The sequence below is a fragment of the Phacochoerus africanus genome, chromosome 3 (assembly GCF_016906955.1).
Source record: "Phacochoerus africanus isolate WHEZ1 chromosome 3, ROS_Pafr_v1, whole genome shotgun sequence".
In the NCBI taxonomy this organism is placed as follows: Eukaryota; Metazoa; Chordata; class Mammalia; order Artiodactyla; family Suidae; genus Phacochoerus; species Phacochoerus africanus.
Genome location: NC_062546.1, coordinates 45,083,190 through 45,110,643, shown reverse-complemented (window position 1 = coordinate 45,110,643; position 27,454 = coordinate 45,083,190). Strand labels below are relative to the sequence as shown.

General features: G+C 44.3%; 1 protein-coding gene across 7 annotated transcripts in view; it reads left to right on the top strand.

Annotated features, from left to right (window-relative positions):
• Nucleotides 1-27,454, top strand: part of PLCB4 (phospholipase C beta 4) — a 485,858-nt gene that overhangs the window by 325,849 nt on the left and 132,555 nt on the right. For all 7 annotated transcript variants that reach the window (XM_047771687.1, XM_047771685.1, XM_047771688.1 and 4 more), the window contains one exon: nucleotides 23,259-23,338. In XM_047771687.1, the coding sequence (XP_047627643.1) occupies nucleotides 23,259-23,338 (80 nt within the window). The remainder of the gene's footprint in view (nucleotides 1-23,258; nucleotides 23,339-27,454) is intronic.

The following is a 27,454-nucleotide window of genomic DNA, read 5'->3' as shown; positions in this document are numbered from 1 at the left end:
AGCCACATCCAAGACCTATGCTGCAGCTTGTGGCAGCACCTGATCCTTAACCCACTGAGTGAGGCCAGGGATTGAACCTGCATCCTCATGGAAACTAGTCAGATTCTTAACCCATTGAGCCACAATGGGAACTCCAAAAAAGACACTCTAACATCTAGAACCTAGCTGTTTCTACCACTACCATCATTTGCATCCTCCTCCTCCAGACAGCCTCATTTCTCTGCTAATTGGCATCTCTGCCTTGGTCTTGGCCCTTGTAGTCTGTTTTCAAAATAGCAGCTGAAGGAATTCCCATCGAGGCTCAGTGGTTGGCAAATCTGACTGGAAACCATGAGGTTTCGGGGTTCGATCTCTGGCCTCGCTCAGTGGGTTGAGGATCCCGCGTTGCCGTGAGCTGTAGTGTAGGTCGCAGACACGGCTTGGATCCCTTGTTGCTGTGGTTCTGGCACAGGTCAGCGGCTACAGCTCCGATTTGTCCCCTAGCCTAGGAACCTCCATATGCCACAGGAGCAGCCCTAGGAAAGGCAAAAAGACAAAAAGACCAAAAAAAAAAAAAAAAGGCAGCTGAAGAGGTGTTTCTAAAATGTAATTCAGAGAGTTCCCTAGTGGCTTGTCTCCCTCTCTCCTCCTTTGTATTTCCTTCCAGCCTCTGGGACTTTGCATGCACTGTTCCTTTTGCCTGGAACATACTCTTTCCCCAGTTACATGCAGAGCTTTTCTCCGTCGTGTTTCTCAAGTCTCTGCTGGAATATCACCTCTGCTTCCTGTCTCACCGCCCTTCAGCACATCCTAACTACTTATCCTGCTTTATTTTTCTTCATAGCATTTATGGCTATTTAAATACCATGTTGCCATGTAGTGCCTTCCTCCATCCACATAAGGACAATGTCTGTCAGTGCTGCATCCCCAACATCTAGAACAGTCAGTGCCTGACATTCAATAAGTGCTTAATAAATACTCGTTTTATTGAGATCTTTATGTTGACTGAATCTGTAAATTCTAACCCAGGTAATAAATAGGGATAACCCTTAATGCTCCACAACTCCAGTTTTTTACAGTTCAGCTCTAAGAAAAGCTTGGAGAATGATCTTAGGACAAGAAGATTAAGAAAATTTGATTCAGTGATAGTCCAAAAGGTCTGGGATTCCATAGTGTTATTTTTAGAGTCACTTTTCAAGATGTAACTCGACTGTTGCTAAGAATCTGTGACAAGCCTGGAGGTTTTAACCCTGGTGTCTTGGCTTCTTTCCAATTTAGATCATTATTTTCTGCTTCCCTAAATCCTTCCTGTCGTTCCAGTTAGAAAATTCAGCTTTCATTTCCTCTCCTTAAAAACCTTCTGTTAAAAGGAATTGCTTACAAATTGCTGGCACTTTTTTCTCAAACACAGTGTGCCTTTGGGTAATAGGTGAATCTGATATGATCAGCCATGTAGCTTAAAAACATCTATAGGAGTTCCCTTGTGGTACAGTGGGTAAAAGATCTGGTGTTGTCACTTCAGTGGCTTGGGTCACTGCTGTGGTGCAGGTTCAGTCCCTGACCCAGGAACTTCAATATGTCATAGGCATAGGCAAAAAAAAAAAAAAAAAAAAAATCTATAAATTAAAGCAGCACGTGAAGGAAATATTTTCCAATTTTTTTCTAAAACTATGTAATAAACGTTTTTTCTGAATCTTTCTCATCTTTGCCCTCTGTTTTACCATAAACTCTACGAATAATACTAAATAGCAGCAGCTAGAAAAGCAACTCAGTTTCTCTCGTGTATCTTTTCTCTCTTAGGATACAACTAGAGCAGAAGGATTTTGTCCCTCCTAAGTCAAGGGAGTTCTGATGCCTTTCATTAAGTTACAGCTGGTGCTCCAGAACAGACTGAAAGCACAGTCACTGTACATAAGCTTGAAAGGCAGCCCTCATTTAAGATCTCCACAAATAAGTCTGTTATTTTATACCAAGTTGAATTTTAGTTTGATTACAAAAAATAAGCTGTTATTATGACATTCAAAATGGAAAGATTTGAATTTGAGTTCCAACATTTTCCAGGCTACTCATTATACATTATGCAGGTTGTAAATATTTGGCCAACTCCATAAATTATGCTTTGTAACCAAGTCATCGAATAAACACTTGAAGAAGAACTATAGAAGTTAAGTTACAGAAATGTTATGTGCTCTTCTTGTAGACCAAAAAAGAAAAGAAAAGCATAAGGTCTGGTAGTTTTTACAGATAATAAAATCTTATTTTGATAAATTGGGTTGAATGTCAAAATCACTTCTCTGAACTTGAATTATGTTGAGTGGAAGGCTCATTGCAAAGATTCTTGGAGAAGGGATTTATTCTTTGTTTTGTTGGGAAAAGAACTCGAGTTCCTGTTTAGTCTGTCCCTCCTACTGGCTTTCCTCACACCCTGCAGAGCCTCTCTCCCCTCAGTTAGCTCCTCAGCTAGTTCACTAGTCAAGCACAGACCAGAAGCCTCACCTGGGAGCTTCTTAAAAATGCAAATTCTTTTTTTGTTGTTGTATGATGATTTTTATTTTTTTCCATTATGGCTGGTTTACAGTGTCCTGTCAATTTTCTACTGTACAGCATAGTGACCCAGTTACACATACATGTATACATTCTTTTTTTCTCACATTATCATGCTCCATCATAAGCGACTAGACATAGTTCCCAGTGCCACACAGCAGGATCTCATTGCTAATCCATTCCAAAGGCAATAGTCCGCATCTTTTAACCCCAAGCTCCCAATCCACCCACTCCCTCCCCCTTCCCCTTGGAAATCACAAGTCTGTTCTCCAAGTCCATGATTTTCTTTTCTGTGGAAAGGTTCATTTGTGCCGTATATTAGATTCCAGATATAAGTGATATCATATGGTATTTTTCTTTCTCTTTGTGACTTACTTCACTCAGAATGAGAATCTCTAGTTCCATCCATGCTGCTACAATTGGCATTATTTTGTTCTTTTTATGGCTGAGTAGTATTCCATTGTGTACATAAACCACATCTTCCTAATCCAATCATCTTTGGATGGACATTTGGGTTGTTTCCATATCTTGGCTATTGTGAATAGTGCTGCAATGAGCATGCGGGTGCATGTGTCTTTTTTAAGGAAAGTTTTGTCTGGATATATGCCCAAGAGTTGGGCCCTGCCCCAGCCTAATGAATCTGAAATTCTTGAGATGGAGCCCAGTAATCTGTTTTTGTTAATTGAAAGATCATTGATTTACAATGTCATATTCGTTTCAGGAGCACAACATTGTGATTCAATATTTTTATAGTTGTATTATAACTAACCTCCCAGGTGATTCTGACAGAGTGAAGTTTAAGTCCTATTGGCTTAGCATACAAACAGACTTAGTCCAAAAATCCTAACAGCATTGAAGCCAAATAAATTTTTGTCAAATTGAATGACTACACCCTGCAGGTAAATCTTTAGACCTGTCAATTCCAGGGGCCCACCATTGGTTAGAATTCACTAAGAACGCAAAAAGCACAATTAAAATGTATTTGTTTATATGACCCTGGAAATAGGTTTGTTTCAAAGTTCACCCATTAGATAGCTATTTCTTGAAATGCAGTTTTAAATGTATTATATACACCAGTGGTTCTCAAAGTGTGGTTCCCCAGACCAGCAACTCCAGCTGTACCTGGGAACTTAAATAGAGATGCAGGTTCTCAGGCCCTGCCCCAGGCTTACTGAACCAGTAACCCCTCGTTTTAAATAGCCCCCCAGGTAAGGGCTCAAGGTGGAAGTACTACCCTGTGGAAAAGCACCATAAGGAGAGATTATATTCTGTTCTTTGTGCAGAAACTCTGAAGAATTTAGATTAACTGGTCTGCTGCCCAGGCTCAGGTGAGCTGATGCCTACTGAATGCTAAAGGAGCTAAATCGTAAATCTGAACGTCCTATTCATCGTCAGATCCTCCAAATATTAATTGATTTAGGCTCTTCTTACATTGCCTCATGGTTTTTTGAAGCTCAAGTCTGGGGTGCTGTGTGCGTGTATATGTATGTGTGTATTAATTTTTGCATTGTTTTTGTATTTCCAAGACTGAAAGTTGGCATGTTCTTATTTTGTTTCTTCTTCAAATTGTCTTGAATTCATGCGAAATGAGCCAGTGAAGGGCAGTAAAAAGGTTTTTCTTAAGGACAGAGCTGTGAATCCGAGCAAATGTGTGGGTGTGTATTTGTGAGCTTTAAATGCCCCATCCCACCTAGGTGTTTCCTTCTTGCCACATAAAGATAATGAGCTTCATTTGTTTAATTGCTGGGTTGAATGTGGAGACCATCAAATTCTCAGCCTTAGGAAGGATGTGTTCATTAATGAACCTGTGGAGTAGGTGATGCTTGTCTCCCTGGGCCGCCCACAGCCACCTTCATCGCTCTTCCTCCCTCCTTCAGTTCTTATCCTGCTCTTGCCAGACGATTTGTCCAGGATCCTATATTCCAATGTTTGACTCATGGCAGTGCTCTCTGCACTCTGAAACTATTTCTTTATCTCTGTATTCCCCAAAGCTGTAGTTCCTTTAGACCAGAAGTTGTGGACCCAGATGCCTTCAAGAGCCAAGGGGATGATGTGAATAACGAAAAGATGCCAGAAGATAGATAGGGATGGTGAGCGAAGTGGAGGATACATACACCGTCTGTACTTACTTCCTGCCAGTTTTCCAACCATCAGAACATGGCCCTAAGGTTGCTAGCTTGTTGGTGGAAGTGGTATTTTTTCCATGAGATACTAGACACTGGGATTTTGTCATGAAATCTCCTGATGTTAAAATGTTGACCAATATATTTCATTTTTGTACACACACTGTTTTACCAAAAGACAAACGTGTCTGTAGATCACTTAGAAGCTTTTACACATCAGCCAACATTCAGCATGAAAGTACTGACACTAAGGTGAATGCTAATATTTACTTAATGTGTTCACCTCATTGACATTTTAAAAAAGTAAAGATGCCTATTTTTTTTTTGTCTTTTGTCTTTTGTTGTTGTTGTTGTTGCTGTTGTTGTTGTTGCTATTTCTTGGGCCGCTCCCGCGGCATATGGAGGTTCCCAGGCTAGGGGTTGAATCGGAGCTGTAGCCACCGGCCTTCGCCAGAGCCACAGCAACGCGGGATCCGAGCCGCGTCTGCAACCTACACCACAGCTCACGGCAACGCCGGATCGTTAACCCACTGAGCAAGGGCAGGGACCGAACCCGCAACCTCATGGTTCCTAGTCGGATTCATTAACCACTGCGCCACGACGGGAACTCCAAGATGCCTATTTTTGCCTTTTTTTTTCTTACTGCATTCTGCTATTCATCCAAGAATTTTTTTTTTTTTTTTGATGACTTATGAACTTGGACAAATCATTCTGTTCCCAGGAGGTTGTGGAGTCAGAATGCTGAACTCTAACCACTTGATGCTGGTCCTCAGAACTTGTCCCTTTGGAGAAGGAATTAGGCAAAGAGACTGAGAGTAGTGAGGCAAATAAAGTGTATATTAAGAGAGAAGAGAGAGAAGACAGGTGTGGAGGAAGCACAGGCTCCCTTGGGGGTGGGGGTGGGGCGCGGGTGAGCGAGACAGAGACAGAAAGAAAGAGCAAGAGAGGAGGAGAGCATCACGTGCTTGTGCTTTTGAGGTGGTTTAAATCACTTGTATGGGGGCAGTCTTTTCAGGCTTCTTTTGACCAATCACCTTGTTTCATCTGGCCTTGAGCCCATACTTGGGCTGACTCAGGGACCTCCCCTGCATGCACACACATCTTTTAGCCAAGATGGATTCTAATGCAAGGACCTCTGGGAATTTGACAAGATGTACTATGGTCTGGTGCCCCTCCTTTCTCTGAGCCCTAAGGAACCTTTCTTCCAGTGTGTAGTTCCAAAGGTGCCCTCGACCTCAAGAGTGAGAAATAGGTGGTCTCTGTCTTTTATCCCAGCAGGATGCAGCTCCTTCTTGGTCCTGGCAGAATCTTTATCTTGAAGTATCTGTCCACAGGGGACAGCTTCCAGTTGCTCAGCCTGAGATCCCTCTATCTCCTGCCTCAATTTCATCTACCTGGGCTTTCTTATCCTTGTAAAACAAGGGTGTTGTGTCAAATGACCCTTGAAGCTACATTCTCTTATAAAGACTTATGGACTCTCTTTGCCAAAAAAGTGTTCTAGATGCCAAGAAAGGTACAAGTTAGTTGCTTAGACAGGACACTTGAATACGCAGACAATTCTAGATTAGCCTAACTTAGGCCACATTACCATCCTAAGGCCAGTGTCAAATTGATAGGCTGGGAGGTCCTGTGGTTGGAGAGAGAAATACTTCCTTAAAGAGGCAAGACATTGTATCCCTAAGAAGGAGGGCTAGCTGGTCATGTTACGGTGGTGTCCACAATACCGTTCACCAGAGAGGAGACTGTGCAGATGGGCGTTAGTGAGATTCAGAAGAAGAGAAATGTTGGGTTGGAAATGTTGGTCCAGCAAGAAGACTGGATTGAACTTGTTTTTGGCGGGGGGTGGGGGGGAGGGAACTGGAAAACAAAGCTAATAAGTAAGACTGTGGTCTGCTTTGATTTCCATACTGAGATGCTATCCTAAAGATGCTGTGTAGGTCACAGAAGGCCATGACTCGAGTTGTAGGAGGGATGCAATGTAATTGTTTTGTTCGTTTTTTTTGTCTTTTGTCTATTTAGGGCCACACCCATGGCATATGGAAGTTCCCAGGCTAGGGGTCGAGTCAGAGCTGTAGCCATTGGCCTGCACCACAGCCATAGCAACTCGGGATCCAAGCCGCATCTGCAGCCTACATCACAGCTCATATCAATGCCGGATCCTTAACCCACTGAGCAAGGCCAGAGATCAAACCCACATCCTCATCGATACTAGTCGGGTTCGTTAACCACTGAGCCATGATGGGAACTCCCGAAGTAATCTTGACATTCTAAAAGATGGTAGTATGGTAATAACACGTGGCTCAGAGCACTGCTTCTCAAAGTATGGTCTGGACCAGGAGGGTCATCATTGCCTGGGAACTTCTTAGAAATTCAGGATCTCAGACCTATCCCCAGACCTGCTGAATCAGAATCTGCATTTGGGTAAGACCCCTAGGTACTTCCTTTGCATGTTGAAGTTTGAGAAGTACAGTGTCCCTCCATATCCACAAGGGATTGGAGAAATCCCCACTCCCTGCAGATGCCCAAATCCACGGATGCTCAAGACCCGTGTATAAAATGGCATAGTACAGTCAGCCCTCAGATCTGTGGGTTGCACACCGGCAGACAGAGAGGGCCAGCCTTTCTGAAATAGAATACAAGGAAATCAGACATTCTGGGCTTTAACCAGTTATTCAAGGAGGAAAGCCTGAGAAATAGTTGAAATCAAGAGACTTTGTTCCTGAGTGAAGTTAGAGGAGATTTTTTAAGTCTGATTAACTAAGAGAATGAAAATTGATGACCTGATTAATTTGGGTTGAGGGGGGAAGGGATAGTGAATTTGTTTAAAATATGGTCTTTGGGAGTTCCCGTCGTGGCTCTACAAAAACGAATCTGACTAATATCCATGAGGACGTAAGTTCCATCCCTAGCCTCGCTCAGTGGGTTAAGGATCCGGCATTGCTGTGCGCTATGGTGTAAGTCACAGACACGGCTAGGTTGTGGTGTTGCTGTGGCTGTGGTGTAGGCCAGAGGCTACAGCTCCGATTCCGCCCTTAGCCTGGCAACCTCCATGTGCCCTGGGTGCTGCCCTAAAAAGACAACAACAACAAAAAAAAATGTTCTCTGAGGAACACAACTTCCTGTGGTCACACAGTGCAAAGACGACCATATGCTATAGGTTACCAAACCAAAATTGGGTCTGCTCACCCACGCAAAATAAAGCAAATCTACTGACACCAGGTTCTGGGGAAGGAAAGTGCAGAGTTTATTGCAGGACACGAGCATGGAGTCCATAGCAGCCAGTCTCAAAACACCTGAAATTGAAGCCTTTCAAAGAAAAGTTTATAAAGACAGGGTGAGGAAGAGAGTTTGGGGGGGTGCGTGATCAGCTCATGGACATTCTTCTCTTTGGTTGGTAATAAGGTAATTGGAATTCAGCATCATCAACCTTCTGGATCCAGCAGGTCTGGGGTCTGTATATGCTTGTGGGCACCATACAGTTAACTTCTCCCATCTGATGGGGATTTCACTATCTGCAAAACAGCTCAAAGGACATGGCTCAGAATATTATCTATAGTCCTTGAGGAGAAACTAATGATCTTTGACTTTGTTTAATGGCTAAAGTGTTATTATTTTGTCTTGCTTGACTTTCTGCATTTCTCAGTTTCTTTCTGCATTTTCTCACTTCTCTGATTAAATTTATTCTTTGAGAAAAGTTTTCCTAGAGGCAAAAGGCAGATGGAGGACATTGGTGGGGGTCTATTCTGGGAAGGCTTCGTAGCCTCCCACCCAGTTACACTACTCAGAGCTCCTTGGGGACTGTCTGTGACCTGGCCCTGACCTCCCTTCTCTGTGTCCCCCATCTCTAGCCCCTTGACATTCCCTAGACAACTAACTCTGTTTTCTTTTGAAGCTCTCTATTTCCTTAGGTAGTCAGATGTGGATTTATACTGTCATATTTCTCAGTAATGTTCCTTATCAAAATGTATGTGCAGGAAACCAGACACTGAAGTTAGAGGAGGTTTTGCTGGGGTTTGCAGGAACTCTGTCACTGCAGCCTTGAGCTTCCCTTGGGGGAGTGGAAGGAGAAATTGAGAAAGAGGCCTGGAGTGAGGCGTGGCACCCTGGTCTGCAGCTGCCTTGAGCACAATGAAATGTATTTTTTTCTTTTTCGGCCACTCCCAGAGACATATTGAATTCCCAGGGCCAGGGATCAGACCCAAGCCAACATTGCACTGCTGCAGCAACGCCGGATCCCTTAACCCACTGTACTGGGCCAGAGATGCCGCCAATCCCATTTTGCCATAGCAGGAACTCGTTCAAAATAATTTTCAACATGTGCATGGCCCATGCATTTTTATACTGTTTACTGGTGTTTTCTAGATGCAAAAGGAGTGTTGCTCATGCTAGGGCTTGTTCTTCCACTACATTCTAGTAGAAAGTACAGAAGAGTGAAAAGAAGAAAATAAAATACCTCTACAATGTACTCCCTTCTTTTGTGTCAAGTGAAATTCACATGAAATTAACCATTTTAAAGTGAGCGATTTTGTGCCATTTAGTACACAGCAATGTTTGCCATCACCACCCCATCTCTTTCTAAAACATCTCATCTCCTCCTCACCAGAGGAAACTCGGTACCCATTAAGCAGTTGCTTCCCCTTTTCCTGCCCTACAACCCAACTCTAATGTGTTTTTTAATGCACCCACAATTTTCTTTTATACATCATTGGGCTCATGCTGTTTATAAAATTTAATACAGTGTATTTTGTCATTAACAGTTTTTATCATGAGCATTTTCTTGGTATTTAAAACATTTTCCCAGGCTTCAATGTAATTACAGGTCTCTGTGATCTTTGAGGTGGATTTTCTTGGTTGTTACCAGCTCTTGCTTCTCTAGAAAACTTCCTTCTTGGGTCCTTCTGTTCAGAATGTTGTAGTCTACATGTGATATCACAAGTCCATGTCCCCTACACAAAGTGAGGCCAAACAAACCAAAACGTCCCAATTTGGAGCAAAGGAAGGTTTCTTGCAGGACCATGCAAGGAGACCATTGTCTGGTGCCCCCAAAGTATCCTGAACTCCCTGAACCAAAATAGCAAAGCAGTTTTGGGGGGTTTGGTTTTTTTGTTTGTTTTTGTTTGTTTGTTTGTTTCTTTTGGCTTTTTAGATCTGCATTATTGAGTTATATGGAAGTTCCCAGGCTAGAGGTTGAGTCAGAGCTGCAGCTGCCAGCCTACACCACAGCCACAGCAACTCAGGATCTGAGCTGTGTCTGTGACCTACACCTCAGTTCATGGCAACACCAACCAGATCCTTAACCCACTGAGGATGCCTGGGATTGAATCCACATTCTTATGGATGCTACAAAATTGCAAAGCATTTTTATTTTTTTTAATTTTTAAATTTTTTTGTCTTTTGTCTTTTTAGGGCCGCACCTGTGGCATGTGGAGGTTCCCAGGCTAGGGGTCTAATTGGAGCTGTAGCTGCTGGCCTACACCACAGCCACAGAAATGCCAGATCTGAGCCGTGTCTGAGACCTATACCACAGCTTACAGCCACGCCAGATCCTTAACCCACTGAGCGAGGCCAGGAATCAAACCCACAACCGCATGGTTCCTAGTCAGATTCCTTTCCACTGCACCACAATGGGAACTCCCCAAAGCATTTTTAAAGGCAAAGTGAGGGAGGGGCGTGGTTGGTTGTTGCAGACTTATTGGTGTAGAAATCCTTTGTTCTTGTAGCTGCTCACAGAGGTCAGATCATGATGTTCCTGTAAACTTCCAACAAGATACATGTTATACCTCAGAGAGGAGCTAAAGCAAAGGATAGGGGGGAAGGGCCTGGCCTGAGAAGACCCCAAAGGGCCCAGCTTGGTTACACATGGGAGACGTGCTTTCATCACTGGGGTTTCATGAACTTGAAGGTTTCCTAGGAAAAGACTCTGTGCTCTGGGCCTGGCCCACAGCAGCTAGTTTTGCCCTAATTGCAAGTGTTACCAAATGCCTCCACCAAGGGAATGCAAAATGAATTACTCTAATTGCACCTGAAGCATAATATGAAGTGCGGAATTCACCCTTTGGCCCCTGGGACAGAAAAATGCCACTAGTTTTAAATTGCTTCTCCATTTACCACAGAGCTCCAGTTTTTACTGATAGCAAAAGAAAAAAAAAATTCATTTTGAACATAATGTATGTATAACACAGGCTTACACGTGTTTGTATGTTTTCCCAGTTTTGGGGTATAATTAAAAGATGGGATTGTATGAGGAGGTGGGTCATCACCTTGCCTGAGATGAGACTCAGTTGCCTCTGAGCACAGTGATCTGGAGCAAATAATTAATAATCACAATCTTAAGCATACAGCCCATGGACCAGGTCGAGCCTTCGGCCTGATTTTGTATGATCAGTGAGCTAGAATGGCTTTTACAGATTGAAAGGATTATTAAAACAAAACATAAAAATTGTGCAACAGAGAACTATATGTGGCCCCCAGCTCCCAAAGTGCTTATTGCCTGGCCCTTGACAGAAAATTTGCTGGTCCCTAAAAATGAGAATAATAAGAACAGCATCGGTGATATTTTTATTTTATATTGAATACCAGACCCTGTTCAGAGTGCTTGGCACACATAATCTCAAATTCTCACCACAATCCTGTGGGATGGATTGTTCTCATTTACAGAGGAAGAAATAGGCCCAGAGGAGTTGAGTAACTTGTCCAAAGTCACACAGCCAGTAACTGGTGCCCTTGAACCCAGGCACTGGGTCCACTCCCCATTCCATCCTATCCCATCTTTTGCTATAGCTCACAAGTTGAGGAATAGCCACTTCCACTTGTAATGCTGCATGATTTATTGTTTCATGTCACTGTTGGTGGAAGGTGTTGTCATACACCAGCACTTCCCAGACTGGTGGCCCTCAAAATGGATTTCTCAAAAAAGTCTACATATAAAGGGGTTTTCAGAGTTCCCGTCATGGCTCAGTGGAAACAAATCTGACTAGCATCCATGAGGATGCAGGTTCAATCCCTGGACTTGCAGTTAAGGATCCGATGTTGCTATAAGCTGTGGTATAGGTCTCAGACATGGCTCAGATCTGGCATTTATGTGGCTGTGCTGTAGGCTGGCAGCTGCAGCTCCAATTAGACCCCTAGCCCGGGAACCTCCATATGCCATGGGTGCGGCCCCAAAAAGACAATCAATCAATAAATAAATAAATAAATAAATACATAAAGGGGTTCTCCTGTCGAGTGACTATGAGAAAGCCCTGTGGTTTGTTGGTTTTTGTTTTGTTTTGTTTTGTTTTTGTCTTTTTGTCTTTTTAGGGCTGCACCTGCAGCATATGGAGGTTCCCAGGCAGGCTAGGGGTCTAATCTGAGCTGTAGCTGCCAGCCTACGCCACAGCCACAGCAACGCCAGATCCTTTACCCACTGAGCGAGGCCAGGGATCAAACCCACAACCTCATGGTTCCTGGTCGGATTCATTAACCACTGCGCCATGACGGGAACTCCGAAAGTCCTTTTAGTCTATAGGATGATCTATAGACTCGATTGACCTGAGCTGAGAAGGTGATGTTGTCTAGAAAAGGGCAGCCAGAGGCTCCTTGATTGATGATACTTATTCCAGAGCCTCAGCAGGTGGCATGTGTCTGCCTGTTGAGTACTGTTCATTGTAGAACGGCTTCATTTGCCAGCATTGTCAACTGGTACATGTCAAGAAGAACGCAACCTTGGGGATCGTTAAGTACCTGGCATCAGCCAGATACAACTTCATGAACACCTTTCAATTCACCACCCATTCACTCACCCCTTACCATCAGGATTTTGCAGATTTGACAGTTGAGACCAAAAATGCACTCTCCTAAACTGGTAGTTTCTGACTGGCACAAAATGATGCTCTTGGTTATCTTTGCACAACTCTTCATTTATTTTAGAGGTCTCCCTGTGGATGTCAAATAAGTGTTATGTAAAACAAACCAAATATCTCATTTTCTTTTCTTTTTTCTTTTGAGGGCCGCACCTGCAGCATATGGAGGGTCCCAGGCTATGGGTCAAATCAGAGCTACCGCTGCCAACCTATGCCAGAGCCACAGCAACGCAGGATCCGAGCCGAGTCTGCAACCTATACCACAGCTCACAGCAACGCCAGATCCTTAACCCACTGAGCATGGCCAAGGGTCAGACCTGCTACCTCATAGTACCTGGTCGGATTCTTTTCTGTTGTGCCACAATGGGAACTCCTCATTTTCTTTTTTGAATGATTTCTGGGGTTTGTCAACGTGGAGGCGTTAAAGAACCTCATGGATTGTTTACCGTATATTGTTTATATGAAGTCAGTAAGTACAAGTGAATGCCAGGCCTTAATGTATGCTGAGTGAATGTCTGTATGCGTGTCTGGATTCTTAGGCTGGGTCTGTGAAATAAACTGCTAAAAGACAAATTAGCAGGAGAAAAGGCATACAAATTAATTAAGCTTTCATTTTACGTGCACGGGGGCATCACAGAAAGAAGTGAATACCCAAAGGAGCAGTGAGATTTGAGAGTTTAGATAGCTTATTAGTTAATAGGGGAAGGAGAGGAGGCGAAAGGCCCTTAATGGGAAAGCAGGTGATTTGGAGGGAAGATAAACGGGCCTGTAGGAACATAGACAGGAGATAATGATGGTCTGGTGACAATTTCTTTGGGTATGATGCCAACTCTTCATCTTCCAGAAGCGAAGATTAGTGTTGCTTCTGTGGAGGGGATTGATGACAATGGATTTCTGTTGAGAGGCTCTACTTTTAGGCAGATAAGGGATTTCAGGAATTCAGATGCCTTCCGCTCAAAATAATCTTTACTCCAAAGTGGCCTATTTTGAGGTGTCCTATTCTGATTCCCTTCAATACTATACTAATTGGAGTAGATATTTGGAATTAGATGTGGTTATTTGGGACCAGATTCTATAGGTCCCAAGAAAATATTGTTAAGAGGGTACCAGGCTGCCACAGGAAGAATCAGGCTTAGGTGAAACAAAAATTGTCTCTTAGGAAAGATAGTGAACAGAAACCTGTTTGGAATGGGAATTTGACACTTCAGCTTCTGAGTGATGACCAAGAATAGCACAGTGTCCCCTCCTTCCTTGTGACTATTTCGAGGTTCATTTTAACCTGGTGTTGTCAAGATAACCAGCCAGGCTGACAGCCTGTTTTGACTATCTGTGAGTGACTAAACTACTTTTGACTAGGAAAGTATAAATATTATCCAGGCCCATCCAGATCAATCTTTCAAACACAGCCACACACACACTCGTATGTGGCAGCTCATTTCCTGCCCAAACACAGGTTCACCCTGCTCTGAAGGTGATTTTGGAGTCGGGGGCACTTAATGCTTAATGCATTCCTCCATCTCCTTCAGCAGATTTACTCTGTGAGCAGAGAACTGCAGATGACAAACATGTATTTCTCAGAAGGCACGCAAACTATGGCAAGAAAAAAAGCACATTGCCCCTCTTGTCTCTGCTTAATTCTCCTTTGGATTTGATAATTTCATGAGAACTATTATTGACTTCCCTAGGGCTTTGAGATCATGAACGGGTTGTCGATCTACTGATTTTTATTTTATTTTATTTTAATTTGCAAAACCTGCCTTGCTGTTTGGCCACCTATTTCAGTACTTTGCTATTGTGTGATTATCGTAGGCTCGTTAGTTTAACCTTTCATCCTCGGTTTATCAGCTAGTTTCATCAGGATCACAAGCATAGCTCCTTTATTATGCATCAAATTCGCTGTCTCCATTACCTTGCCCTCTTTCTTTGAGACAGTAGTTAAGGTGACTTTCAGGCTTCTTTGCCTGCTTTGTTCTCAATGTCATCACTGTCATGTCTGCCTGTTGGCCTTCTGTCTCATGGCCAGGAGGGATTTTTTGACACTGACATTGATCTCTTGCAAGGATGACACTTAGCACATGTTACCTGCACCTCTTTCTCTCCTTATTAGAGCCAAGAGAATCTAAGTGACATGAAAGAGAAAGTTTGTTTTATTTTTCCTTTTTAATGTGATGTAAAAGTTGGTCTGTGCTATATAAACAAACATTTATAGATCTGCTATTTAATTTTAGAATGGCTTTAGCATCCCCAATGAGCACATTCAAAGGGTAAAATGTCCTTCCCTGGTAGCTCCGCGGGTTAAGGATCCAGTGTTTTCACTGCTGTGTCTGGGGTTGGATCTCTGGCACAGGAACTTCCACATGCTAAGCCCCAGCCAAAAAATAAAAATAGAAAAGTAATGTTCTCAATGGCATCGAGAATGGTGAATCCTTTCCAGAGGTAAAAATGTTAATTTTTTTGTTAAGTCCTGCCTAAATCTCCAGCCTCTTCTCTCCAGCTTCTCCTGTGGGGTTTTCTGATTCCTGGGCCAGGCCCCATCTCAGACCCAAATACCATGGGGATGGAACGTTAGGAGTGCTGGCCCTCAGCCTCTAGTCACTTCCCCACACTGTGTTGGCACCAGCTTTAGGGCTCAGGTCTGATCACTAGACATTTAGTGCTGTGAGTCACGGTCTAACTGTTGCTGAAATATCGGCTGCCTCTGTACACCAATGCCGAATAGAAATGTGGAGGCAGAGTTGGAGAAAACAGAAAAAGTAGCTTTAATTGCCAGGCAAAGGGGAACACAGCAGACTAGTGCCTCAAGAACTGTGCTCTTATACTGTTTGAGGGGCAAGGTGTGATTGATTCGTGGACACTTTTCTGACTGGTGGTTGGTGAGATAATTGGAAGTCAGCATCATCAACCTTCTGTTTCCAACCGGTCTGGGGTCTCTTTGCTTGTGGGCAGCGTACAGTTGACTTCCTCCACCCGGTGGTGGCTTTAGCGCCTACAAAACAGCTTCAACAACATGCCTCAGAATGTTATTTATCGTCTTTGAAGAACCGAAGATGCTTGACTTTGTTGAATGGCTGAATTATTATTCCTTTTTTCTCTTTGCTCTGTACTTTTTTTCCATTTCCCTGATTTTGTTTGTTTGTTTGTTTTAAGGGCCGCACCCACAGCATCTGGAGGTTCCCAGGATAGGGGTTGAATAGGAGCTGTAGCTGCTGGTCTACACCAGAGCCACAGCAACTCAGGATCCAAGGCACATCTTCATCCTACACCACAGCTCACGGCAACACCAGGATCCTTAACCCACTGAGTGAGGCCGGGGATCGAACCTGCGTCCTCAGGGATGCTAGTCAGATTCATTTCCACTGACCCACAACAGGAATTCCTCACTTCCCTGATTAAATTGGTTCTTTGACTAAAGTTTTTCTTTTTGTGTGTGTGTGTGTGTGCCATTTCTTGGGCCACTCCCTCGGCATATGGAGGTTCCCAGGCTAGGGGTCAAATCAGAGCTGTAGCCGCCGGCCTACACTAGAGCCACAGCAACTCAGGATCTGAGCCACCTCTGCAACCTACACCACAGCTCACAGCAACGCCGGATCCTTAACCCACTGAGCAAGACCAGGGATCGAACCCGCAACCTCATCGTTCCTAGTCGGATTCGTTAACCACTGAGCCACGACGGGAACTCCTGACTAAAGTTTTTCTATAGATAAAAAGGCAAGTGGAGGACATGAGTGGGGGTCCACTCTGGGAAGGCCTCACAGGCTCCTGCTCGGTTACATGATCCTGTTCCCCAGTTCTGGGAATCGGACATCTCTCTTGTTTCTGTACGATTAGTTAATAATGTTCTCCCAACAAGCCCAGGCTTTCCAGATCAGGACTACCCTGATTTTAGGCTCAGCTGTCTGTGAAAAGGGGTGGGGAGCTACTACTTATGGCAGGTTTCTGTAGGGCAGCCTCCTACTGCCTTATGAGAGCCTGGAACCTTGCCCACTTCTGGATATCTGGTGGCTGTGGGACATCCTTTAAGGCAACCTCCCTATGGCAGCCTACATTGCTTTGATAATGCTTGTAATTTTCTTTAAAATACCTTAGGGAGTTCCTATTGTGGCTCAACAGGTTAAGAACCCAACATCGTGTTTGCCTCAGTTCTCTCAACCCGTAAGAGAAAACATGTTGATTCTACTTAGAGGATCTTGACTTTAGAATCTGAGCCATTGCCTATGTTCAATGACAGCCCAAAGCCCAAATGCCTTCCTAAAACATAGTTTCTTGTTTAAGATAAAGATATATGTACACCTCGAATATTATTAATCTGGAGATTTGTATATTGCAACTTTATATCCTAAGACCCTGTGAAAGGAAATCTTTACTTGAAAACCTTCATAGTCTGTCCCAGGCACATGGAAATGGGTCTTATTGCCCTTCTCGAATGCCCTGTAGTCTTATAAGAATTCACAGTACAGAAAAGCTGTATTTTGACTTCTATAAATTTCTGGCTTATGTTTGAGCAGATAACTCATCAAAGTTGACACTTGAAGAATGCAGGGCTTAGGGGCACCAGCCCTCCCTGCAGTTAAAAATCTATGTATAACTTTTGTGTGTGTGTGTGTGTGGCCATACCCGAGGCATGTGGAAGTGGTGGGCCAGGGACTGAACCCACACCACAGCAGTGACCCAAGCCACTGCAGTGACACTGGATCCTTAACCTGCTTCACCACAAGGGAACTCCAGAAATCTATGTATAACTTCTAACCCACCCTCCATATCCACAGTTTTTCAGTATCCATGGATCCACTGTTCTACATACATGGATTCAGCCAACCACAGGCCATGTAGCATTGTCATGTTTACCATGGAAAAAATAATCTACCTATAAGTGGACCCATGCAGTTCAAACCTATGTTGTTTTAGGGTTGACTGTAATTAAGAAAGCAAATAGACACCTTAAGAATAACCCTGGAAACATGCCGACTTTTTATCTCCATTTACTTAAAAAATCCTGCATGGATTAAGATTTAGGAGTTACAGGTCCCAAGAAGTTCCTGTGTTGTAGGTATTTCAGATGCCCATGCATTGATGATTTTCACAGCTCATACAGGGAGAAGGTGAAAGTCACTACCTACAGCAGCTCACCTCCTTTAGTTTCCACCCTTTAACTTCAGTCCCCTAAACATCCAAGTTAGAACTTCCATTCTAGTGAGTACAGATTTTTTCAGCCCAGTTCAAGAGGGAACTGACAAAAACAAAGAATGATGGGGCATTGGAAGGCTCTTCCCAGGGCCCTTGCTCAGAGACCAGGTATCCAAGCTAAGGGCACATGGGAAGATTTGGCTCACTTAGGAAACCACATCCACCCGGTTCCTCCATGGGAAGATGGAAATGACATATGCACACTACTTACTGTATAGGATAATTAATAAGAACCTACTGGGGAGTTCCTGTTGTGGCTCAGCAGAAACAAATCTGACCAGCATCCACGAGGACCTGTGCAGGTTCAATCCATGGCCTTGCTCAGTAGGTTAAGGATCCGGTGTTGCCATGAGCTGTGGTGTAGGTTGCAGAGGCAGCTTGGATCTGGAGTTGCTGTGGCTGTGGTGTAGGTCCATTGCTACAGCTCCGATTCAACCCCTGGCCTGGGAACCTCCATGTGCCGTGCGTGTGGCCCTGAAAAGACACACACACAAAAAAAGAACCTACTGTATAACACAGGGAAATCTACTTAGTTGTTTGTAATAACCTGTATGGGAAAAAAGAATGGATGTATGTATATGACTGATTCGCTTTGTTGTGAGTCAGCTATACTCCAATAAATATCTTCGTTGGAGTCATGGCTACATAAGTATAAATATTTGTCTGAATTCATCAAATAATACACTTAAAAGGGGTGCGTTTTATTTTATGTAAATTATATCTGAATAAAAGTGAGCCAAAATTCATTGATTGAATTGCAGAAAAGAAAAAAAAAAGCAAACCCAGCTCTTCCTAGATGGGCAGTGAGAGGAGGTGCTTCAGCTGGGGTGAGCCCTCTTAACCTTGTCCTTCTCAAACCGGATCATGGGCACAACTCATCTTACCAAAAGTAGGTTCTGATCCTGTGAGGCCTGGGGTGAACCCGGAGATGTGGCATTTCTCATCAGCTTCCTGGCCATGTTGATGCCCTTAGTCACCCCTCTGAGTGACCTGGGTTTAGAACAGAGCTTCTTAAAAGTGAGTTTGCAAAAGAATCACTTGGGGAGTTCCGTTGTGACTCAGAGGATTAATCACTCAACAAAGTGGCCATGAAGGAGCAGGTTAAATCCATGGTCCTCGATCAGTGAGTTAAGGATCCAGCACTGCTGCAGGGTACGGCATAGTTCACAGATGTCACTTGGATCCGGTGTCGCCATGGCTGTGACATAGGTCTCAGCTCCAGCTCTGATTAGACCCCTAGCCTGGGAACTTCCATATGCTGCAGGTGCAGCCCTAAAAAGAAAAAAAAAAAAATCACCAAATATTTTTAAAAGAAGAAAGGGAGACGTGCTCTGTGTAAATTCATTATTTTTTGATATAAGTTTATTATGTTTATGTCTCTGTACATTTGGGGTTTGTCTTGTCTTTTTTTCTGTAGAGAGTATTTATTTTTTAATTGTTTAATTTTTAATGCAATTTTTAATGGTTACTTTCCATTTACCGTGATTACAAAATATTGGCTATTAATTCCCATGTTGCACATGAGCCTATCTTACACCTGATAGTTTGCACCTCCCTCTCCCTGAACCGTGTCTTGCCCCTTCCCCCCTCTATGGGTAACTCTAGTTTGTTCTCTGTATCTGTAAGTCTGCTTCTTTTTTTATTATGCTACACATTTGGTTTTTAATAGGAAAGGGATTATCTTGTATGAGAGAGTCCTAGTGTTCAAGAGAGAAGCCCAGCTATTTGCCTGGAAAGTGGATACCACCTACATGCTGAAAATAAGTTTACAGAGGCCCAGAGGCAAGATAGGAAGCTCCCAGAAAAGAGTTAGGGGTGGTTCTGGTTCCCCTCCCCAACCATCCAGCACAAGCAATGACCTTTCCTTAGAAGGGCTGAAATAAGCTTTAAGTTCATTTAGACAGAAATGGAAAAAGTTGAAAAATGAGAGAACACTCACCATAACAACCTGCCGGGAGGTGCAGGAACTGCCCCCTTGGACCTCGGAACCAAATTGTTCCTGTGGGCTCGTTCCCCTGCATCCAGGCCACAGGTACCCATCCAGGACTTGCGTCCAGAGGGAGGCGCCCTGTGTAGTAGCAACCATGGCCTGTGTCACTGTGGAGCCAGTGTGTGAGCTCAATGTGTGTCAGAGAATGATCTAGAAACATGCAACCTCTGGGGCTTGAAGATGTGCCTCTTGGAGGCATTATGTAGGCTATTAACGTATGTGCTTATTCTATTCAGCAATTTAAAAAAATATCTAAGTCTGGTTTTTCTGATTATGTTAATCGGGCAACATTCAAAGAAGTCGATATGCATTTAGTTCGCTTCTGGCACAACTTTCCAACTAAACTCTGGGCTTCTACTGACACCTGCTGGCATTTCATCTCATGTGTTCAAACAAAAAAAGCAAACCGCTCAACATTTTTCCTACAGTCTTTTGGCCTTATTATGCCAGGTGTACATTAAGATAACAGACCAAAGGAAGGTGTGATGGGATGTTTCAGGTCATGGAAGGTGGTGTGTGGATAAGCCCTGAGTGCAAATTTCTCATACGTGAAGGGCAGAACAACAGAGTTCTCCTTGCTTCTCTGTACTGCACCAGCTGTTCTGTGACCTTGAACAAGGCCCTGGACCTCACTTTCAGCATCACAAAGAACAGCAGCAGCAGCTGCTTTTAGGGCGTGTGGGGATCCTGAGGACATTTCTACTAACTAAAACACGCACAACGTTACTGGTGTGATAACCCTCAAAGGTCACTCTCAGGGACCATCCATCACAATAAACAAACCCATTCTTCACCACATTCTATTTTTAAAAGATGGGTGAACGTCACAGAAACCTCCTCAAAGCCCAGTATCTCTGTAATTTATTTTTAGAAACAACTAAATTGGAATGATCAGTAAGCGCCAGTGAACAGTCTCAGAAAATTGTCCCCTTTTCGGCCCTAGGAAACCAGGGACTTTGTTTTGTGTTTTGGAACATGTAATATGCCTTCAACGCTTCCCAGTTAATGCCAACCAAATTATTTATGCTTTTTCTGTCTCTTCTTGGGAAATTGTGCGGGCCTGCGGTTTGTTAGGGCAGTAACAGGATATTTGATCGTCCTCAGGGAGTTAGAGTCCCATATTTATCCTGACAGGAAGTGAGGTCTGATGAGGAAAATAATTGAGGCATTTCTCTAATGCTACTATTTCACTGCTTCCTCCCTCAGAATCCTGGCTTCACCATCATGCTTGCTGAGGCTTTCGATGCTGTTTACAGTCATCAAAAAATGGTCTGTTGTATTTGAGGAGGAAATTTTCCTCTTATCGCTCCCAAGTCCTCCTTCAGAAGGAGGGCTGGGGCACAAAGAAGAAAGCAGAACCTCTCTTGTAGACTCCCTGGAATGACTACTAGCAAAACAAAAGCAAAACAGAAAAGAAGGAGTTCAGTGAGGCTGAGGAAAAATTGGAACCCCTGATCACTGTTTGTGAAATTGTAAAATGGTGCAGCTTCGGTTCCTCAAAAACCTAAAAGCAGGAGTTCCCTCTGTGGCTCAGCAGGTTACGAACCCGACTAGTATCTATGAGGATGTGGGTTCAGTCCCTGACCTCGCTCAGTGGGTTAAGGATCTAGCATTGCCGGGAGCTGTGGTGTAGGTCACAGACGTGGCTCAGATCTGGCATTGCTGTGGCCATGGCATAGGCTGGCAGCTGCAGCTCTGATGCAGCACTTAGCCTGGGAACTTCCATATGCCACAGGTGTGGCCCTAAAAAAAGCAAAAAAAAAAAAACAAAAAAAAACAAAAAAAACCCTTAAAAGTAAAATTACTCTAGGATCCCAAAATTCCACTTCTGGGTGTATAGCCAAAGAACTGAAAGTAGAAACTTGAAGAGCTATCCCTGCACCTATGTTCATAGCAGCATGAGTCATAATAGCCAGGTGGCAGAGGCAACAGCGGGATCCATAGATGGATAAAGGGGTGAACCAGATGTGATCTATACATACAGTGGAACATTATTCAGCCTTAAGAAGAAAGGAAGTTCTGACACAGGCTGCAACACAGATAAGCCTTGGAGAGGTACATTATGCTAAGTGAAATAAGCCACTCACAAGGGACAAATACTGCCTGATTCTACTTATATGAGGTACCTTCAGTAGTTAAATTCAGAGAAACAGAAAATAGAATGGTGGTTGCCAGGGGTGATGAGGAGAGGAAAATCGGAAGTTGTTGTTTAGTGGGAATGGAGTTTCAATTTTGGAAGATGCCAAGAGTTCTGGAGATGGATGGTGGTGATGGTTGCACAACAATGTGACTATTACTTAAGACCCTGACGAGGTCACTTAAAAATGACCGATTTTGTGTTACATATATTATCTCAGAATTAATTAAAACCACACACACTCGTAGAACTCAGTCATCCCCTCTGGTCCGGGCAGTGATTTCATCACTTGACCGTGTTACACCTGGTAATACTAGGCCATGCTCTCCAATGGAACCTTTTGTGATGGCAGAAATGTTCTTTATTTGCGCTGTCCCAGATGGTAGGTGCTAAACCCGTGGTGAGTTTTGAGCACTTGAAATATGGTAAGTGCAACAGGCTCACCAAATTTTATTTTTATTTGGTGTAAATTTAAATAGCCACATGTGGCCAGTGGCTACCATATTGGACAGGACAGGTCGACGATGCATCTACATTACTGTCTATTCCAAAATATTTTCCCTTCCTCAGCCCAGAGCTACAGCAGTTAGACTATAAACCTAAGAAGGTAAGGTACTGCCTTGTGGGGGGGCCCAGTGCTGCTTGAACCTCCAGTATCAATTTGCAGCAAATCATTTTGCCAAGAGTGTGACTCTTTATTTTAGCAACTTGGTATGGCATTCGCTGGCATCAGTTATTGGCCCCCAGGGCAGAATTGGCCTTAATTCACAGGCCAGCCTTTTCTAGTAAAATGCCCTTTGGAAACCCGAATTCCTTTCCTGCCACGCACAATCTTCTTCACTTTTCCTTGTAAATCCATGGAGTGGTGTTGTGAACCAAAGCTGAGGTCCAAGCCCTTATGCAGAAATTAGGCAGGCACATCACTGTTTGCTCTGGGTACCCTGGCAATCGATGCAGATTTTACTATTTAAGGCTTTGCTGGAAAACATGGACAGGTATCATAGGTAACCGATTCTTAGATTGAAATAGAATCACACAGGGCAATGGATGAACCCCTAATGCGTTCATCCTCTAAAATGGGAGTAGCTAGGTATATCATCGCGAAGTGAATAATGTTGCTTTCGAAATAATTAAGATTGCCCACAACTGAAAAGGGCTTCTGCTGAACCAGGCTGGAAATAGGAGGCATAACAAGTCAATCAGGGGGCAGCATTGCTTTGTGACAACCCAGTGTTTAATGACACTGGCGATGCTGCATTTATCTTCTGGAAAGAATGAAAGCTGTTCATTAAAGCATAAAATATGAGCATGTGGAATGAGGATGGCTGTGTGGCAGGAAGGAGATAAAGTAGAGTTTATATTATTCTTATACAAAATAGATATGGGCTCTCTAATAAAAACCACCCAATTTAGCTCTGGTGGATTTGCTCACCGAGAACACTTTCTTCTCTCTCTTTCAGCAATGGGTTGAAGGCCTGAGGTCCATCATTCACAACTTCAGGGCTAACAACGTCAGTCCGATGACGTGCCTCAAGAAACAGTGAGTTTTGTTTTCATGATCTTTTGTTCTTTTTTTTTTTTTTTGTCTTTTTGCCTTTTCTAAGGCTGCTCCCACGGCATATGGAGGTTCCCAGGCTAGGGGTCTAGTCGGAGCTGTAGCCACCGGCCTATGCCACAGCCAAAGCAACTTGGGATCCAAGCCGAGTCTGCGACCTACACCACAGCTCATGGCAACGCCGGATCCTTAACCCACTGAGAAAGGCCAGGGATCGAACCTGCAACCTCATGGTTCCTAGTCGGATTTGTTAACCACTGCGCCACGACGGGAACTCCTGATCCTTTGTTCTTGGCTGTTATCAAGCAGATGGTCAGATTAGGAGATGAGGGCTATGTAGATGGACCAGGCAGCCCCTCCCTTGTCTTCTGCTCTGTGCTCCTGACGTCGGAGGAGCTGTTGACCAATACACACCTATACTCGCTATGCCAGCTGGCAAGGCTTGTGTGATAAACCCCCAACCCAAAACCTTTTTGAACAGAATGGTCGATAGCAGAAAAATGCTGGATCCCTATTGCCCAGTGTCCTATGAGTTGTGAGCCCTGCCTTTTATGTCCCCAGACCAATTCTGCTGTGTGTCTGGGGCCATAGTTGGGTGCTGGTATAGCTGGAGGCTCTGTTTCATGTGACTAAGAAATGGGGAGTGTGGCCAAGAGAAGCGCATTTGCCAAAGCACCCATTGCTCCAGGGGAAAAGGAACACTGGCCCCAGAGACTCTTTAGCACCCCATTAGGGACCCAAAGTTACTTTTAAAATTTAGCAAGCAGGCTTCCTTACCCCCCAGCTCACTTCGGAATTCTGAGGGGTACTGCGTGGTAGATTTTAACCCTACCAAGGTATTCTCTCAGGGTGACATGAGAGTTACTCACATTGAAAGCCTAGGAGTTCCCTGGTGGCCTTAAGGATCTGGCATTGTCACTGCTGTGGTGGGGGTGCCATCCCTGGTCCAGGAACTTCTGAAGGCCACGGACCTGGTCAAAAAAAAAAAAAAAAAAAGAAAAAAAAAAGTAGAAATTCTAGCAAAAGCCCACGTCAGCCTGTTTGAAACGCGTGATCTGTGGAGGAGTGGGGCCATCTGCTATCACAGAACCCTTGGCTCGCAGTTTTCAGATGCGGAAGAGAAGCACATTGAGAAAGCAGTGACAAGCCCGCATCTCTCAGCCAGGCCCAGGGCTAGCACAGGCCAGGGATCCTGGACTGCGGGCAATGGGAAGAGAGGTCAGTCCTTTGGGCATTTAGCTTCTTACCTCTTGTCCCTTTGTCAGGTGCTTTGAAAACCTGGGGCTCTGTGCTATAAACCCCAGGTTGGCCACTTGGTTGCTGGGTTACTCTTGGCAAGTTCTTAGCCTTGGGCCTTAGTGTCCTCATCTGCGATGACACTGCTTATAAGAGTCCATGCAGGGAGTTCCTGTGGTGGAGCAGAAAAAATGAATGACTAGCATCTATGAGGATGCAGGTTCGATCCCTGGCCTCGCTTAGTGGGTCGAGGATCCAGTGTTACTGTGAGCTGTGGTATAGGTCGGTGTAGGTGACGTAGGTATAGGTGGCGTAGACCAGCGGCTGTAGCTCCAATTCAGTCCCTAGCCTGGGAACTTCCATATGCTGGAGGCGAGGTCCTAAAAAGCAGGAAAAAAAAAAGATTCCATGGGGATGAAATGAGGTCATGGAAAGCACCTAACCCAATGCCTGGATCCCCACCCCCACCCCCATTCAGTATTAGTTATTTTGACCTTTATGCCATCCCTCCAATGTTTTTCCCATTGTTAGAGGAGATAAGTTATTGGGTCCTGTTTTTTTGTGCAGCTGCTGCTGCTTCTCCTCTGCAGTTGCTGTGGCCTGTTTTCTTAAAAATAAAGAACAGCCCAGTGGGTATCTGGATGTTAGAGAATCCCAGAGGATTGTTGGCTTTCGGCACTCCCACTTATGCCTGAGTGACCCCCATACTCATACCTGGACACCAGATCTTACCTGCCCTCATGGGTGTCCTGCCCAGATCCTTTTATGGAGCTGGCGTCCACTCATCAACCACCTACCGTGAGTGTTAGGTCACTAAGGCCTCACACCTGCCTACTTCTCCAGAGAACTGCCCTCTACCTGCGGGGAGTCAGGGGGCCTGGAGATCACAGTCCTTCCTTGGTGTCTCCAGGGGAGCTGGTATCAAAGTCCATGGATGCAGGTCCCTTAGAGTTGGCCCTTCATATCCATGGATGTGGAGGACCGACCCTGAACTCCTCGCTTCTTCTAGAGGGAAGGCCAAGGCCAACAATAGGCTGAGACAGGATGCAAAAGTCAAGCCCCCTTGCCACCAAGTCTGGTGCACATCACTGTCTAGAGCTCCTCAAGGCATCAGAACAGAGCTCCAGCTGAGACCACAGCCTTTGTGTGACTGTCCTCCCCCCCCAACCCCTACCCCCTGCCACCATCATCTCTCTGCTTCCCTTGCTCCTGTGGTCTTGAAACCATCCTCTTATAAGAAGTCACTGTGCTTCTGGAAAGCTTGACTTAGACAGAAATGCTCCCAAACCATCACCTTCTGCAGATTGTTAGAATATTATTAACTGGAAGTGATGAGAATGGAAGTCAGTAGCTAAGAATAGTCTTGGCACAAAAGGACAAATAAATATTCTGGGTCCCCAGATTCCTGTTGCGACGCAGTAGAAACGAATCCAACTAGGAACCATGAGGTTGCGGATTTGATCCCTGGCCTCGCTCAGTGGATTAAGGATCCGGCATTGCTGAGAACTGTGGTATAGGTCAGAGACGTCGCTCGGATCCCACGTTGCTGTGGCTCTGGCATAGGCCAGCAGCTGTAGCTTCGATTTGACCCCTAGCCTGGGAACCTCCATATGCTGCAGATGCGGCCCTAAAAAGAAAAAAAAAAAAAGTGATCTGGGTCCCCATGTATCAGGAAAGCATGGGTGTTGCTCACCATCAGTTTGAGTTGATGAACAGCCCCAGCCATGGCAAATTAGAGATCCAGATCCCTTTATGGAGCTAGCATGCACCCATCCGCAAGCCACCATGAGGGTTAGGTCACTACCCATGTCTCCATCTGCATGTCAATACCGGGAGCTGGGTGGGATAGAGGGAGTCCCAGGAGGGTCCCCATGTTCTCAAGACAAAGCTGGCTAGTGTTACCATGCACTTGCATTTCTTACCCCCTGAGTAAATTATTAGAGCAACAATCAAGGATGAGACCAATCACCCAGTAAGTGCCTGCAGTTAATTTTGCTTAGTGCTAGCACCCAATTTTCTAATTCATCTAGGATTGCCAGGTAAAATATGGGACTGTCAGTTAAATTTATTTTATTTTTTTCTTTTTTCTTTTCTTTTTTTTTTTTGTCTTTTTAGGGCCACACCCAAAGCATGCGGAGGTTCCCAGGCTAGGGGTCCAATCAGAGCTACAGCTGCCGGCCAGAGCCAGAACCACGGTAACGCCAGATCCAAGCCATGTCTGCAGCCTACACTACAGCCCACAGCAATGCCAGATCCTTAACCCACTGATTGAGGACAGGGATCAAACCCGCAACCTCATGGTTCCTAGTCAGATTTGTTTCCACTGCACCATGACGGGAACTCCATGTGAGTTAAATTTAAATTTCAGGAGTTCCCACTGTGGCTCAGTGGTAACGAACCCAACTAGTATTCATGAGATTTGGGTTTGATCCCTGGCGTTGCTCAGTGAGTTAAGGATCTGGTGTTGCTGTGACCTGTGGTGTAGGTCACAGACGAGGTTCGGATCTGGCATTGCTGTAGCTGTGGTGTAGGTCGGCAGCTACAGCTCCAATTTGACCCCTAGCCTGGGAACCTCCATATGCCGCAAGTAGAGCCCTAAAAAAAAAAAATTTAAAAATTAAAAATAATAAATTTCAGATAAGTAACAAATAATGCTTTAGTATAAGTATGTCATATGCAATATTTGGAACATGCTTCTAGTAAAAAAAATTATTTATTGTTGATCTGCAATTCAAGTTTCACTGAGTCCTATATTTTGACTTTCTAAGTCTGACAACAATAAATTCATCTCACAGTGTCTGATTGTCTCTGGTTTTCCGAATAAATGTTCTTCATTTGAGTGAACTTTCTTTGAAAATTCTTAAC